We start from the raw sequence: 2,009 nt of genomic DNA on the forward strand, positions 1-2,009 counted from the left end.
ATTTACATACGCCGAAACCCAATATAGGCTGCTTAAAATAACACTGATGAACCTGTTTAGCGGTGTCGTCGAAATCGCATGCGAATGGGCTCAGTTTCGTGAACGACATGCACTCTGGAGATCACGCACTCCAGTTGGAGTAATTGAAGCAGATAACGAGGGTGTTTTTATGCTTCAAATTTACTGTTGATTTGTCCGTCGCTTTGTGGAAAGCAATGACTGTACATGAATTATTGTGTACGTAAGCCGACTATATTCGGAAAATTATGTGCGAAACCAGCCGGTCAATGTAGAGTGCTGCTGCTCTCACGGATTTTGACGTTGCAGATGACCTTCGCATACATTCGGGGGGCTTGGACTCGATCGGGCAAATATTTTTCGCTGGTGTCGAACCGTGTGTGCAGCGATCATTCGGCGATCTAACTATCCTCAGGAAAGTCGAATTCTGGCATAGGTAGTGTGGTGGTATCACGCACCAAGCAAATCGAAACATAATTTACAAAATTTGAAACCTAATATAGGCCGTCTGAATTTACACTGATTCCGCTGTTTAGCGCTGTCTTCGAAATCGCATGCGAATTGGCTCAGTTTCCAGCACGAAATGCACACTGGAGATCACGCACTCTAGATCGAGAAGTTCACACAAATCATGAGAGGGCTTTAGAGTTTCAAACTAACTGGTTGTTGACTCAGTCGCTTTGGGGAAAGCAATGAGAGTATATGAATAATTGTGCATGCAAGCCGACTAAATTGGGAAAATTATGTGTACAACCAGTCGATGAGGGTAGTTTGATGCCCTCATGGATTTCGGCGTTGCAGGTGGCCTTCGCATATATTCGGAGGGCTTCGACTCGATTGGGGAACTATTTGTCGCTGGTGTCGAACCGTGTACGCAGCGATTTTCCTGTGGTGCAAATATCATCCCCGAACTCAGGCATAATGCTGGAAAAAAATGGAGTGTTATCATTATCCAGATATATTGAAATATAATTTACAAATTTCGAAACCTAAAATACGCTCTAGAAATTCACACTGAGTCCAAAGTTTTTGCGCTGTCTTCGAAATCGCTCGCGAGTTGGCTCAGTTTACTGAACGAAATGCAATCTGGAGATCAGGCACTTCAGTTCCAGAAGCTCGCACAGATCATGAGGGTGTTTCTGTGTTTCAAACTTACTGGTTGTCGACACAGCCACTTTTGGGAAGCAATGAGTGCATATGAATAGTTGTGCATGCAAGCCGACTAAATTGGGAAAATTATGTGTACAACCAGTCGATGACGGTAGTGTGCCTGCCTCATGGATTACGGCGCTTCAGGTGAACTTCAGATACATTCGGCGGGCTTCGGCTCGATTGAGGAACTACTTGTCGCTAGTGTCGAACAGTGTGTGGAGCTTCTGATTGCTGAGCTGACGATCCTCACAAAGTCGCGTTCTGGCAGACGTAGGGTCGTGGTATCACGCCCGAAAATAACTGAAATATGATTTACAAACTTCGAAACCTAAAATACGCTATCCAAATTTACACTGATTCCGCTGTTTGCGCTGTCGTCGAAATCGCATGCGAATTGGCTCAGTTTCCTGAACGAAATGCACTCTGGAGATCACGCACTTTAGTTCGAGAAGCTCGCACAGATCATGAGAGTGTTTTTGTGTTTCAAAATTACTGGTTGTTGACTCAGCCGCTTTGGGGAAAGCAATGAGAGTATATGAATAATTGTGCATGTAAGCCGACTAAATTGGGAACATTATGTGTACAACCAGTCGATGACGGTAGTGTGCTGCCTCATGGATTTCGGCGTTGCAGGTGGCCTTCGCATACATTCGGCGGGCTTCGGCTCGATTGAGGAACTATTTGTCGGTGGTGGAGAACCGTGTGCGGAGCGGATAAATGTGGTGCAAAATTCGTCCACGAAATTATGCATTATGCCAGAAAAAATGGAGTGTTATCATTATCCAAATAAATTGAAATAAAATTTAAAACTTCGAAACCTAAAATACGCTGTCCAACTT

The 2,009-nt window shown here is 44.4% G+C and overlaps 1 protein-coding gene across 1 annotated transcript; it reads left to right on the forward strand.

The window, feature by feature from the left end:
* Window positions 1–1,295: 1,295 nt before the first annotated feature.
* Window positions 1,296–1,481, forward strand: T265_12197 (hypothetical protein; the record flags this gene model as incomplete). The annotated part of the gene is made up of 1 exon (XM_009179323.1): window positions 1,296–1,481. The coding sequence occupies one exon, from the start codon at window positions 1,296–1,298 to the stop codon at window positions 1,479–1,481; it is 186 nt and encodes a 61-aa protein (XP_009177587.1).
* Window positions 1,482–2,009: the final 528 nt, after the last annotated feature.

The sequence above is a fragment of the Opisthorchis viverrini genome (genome assembly GCF_000715545.1).
Source record: "Opisthorchis viverrini unplaced genomic scaffold scaffold7274, whole genome shotgun sequence".
In the NCBI taxonomy this organism is placed as follows: domain Eukaryota; kingdom Metazoa; phylum Platyhelminthes; class Trematoda; order Opisthorchiida; family Opisthorchiidae; genus Opisthorchis; species Opisthorchis viverrini.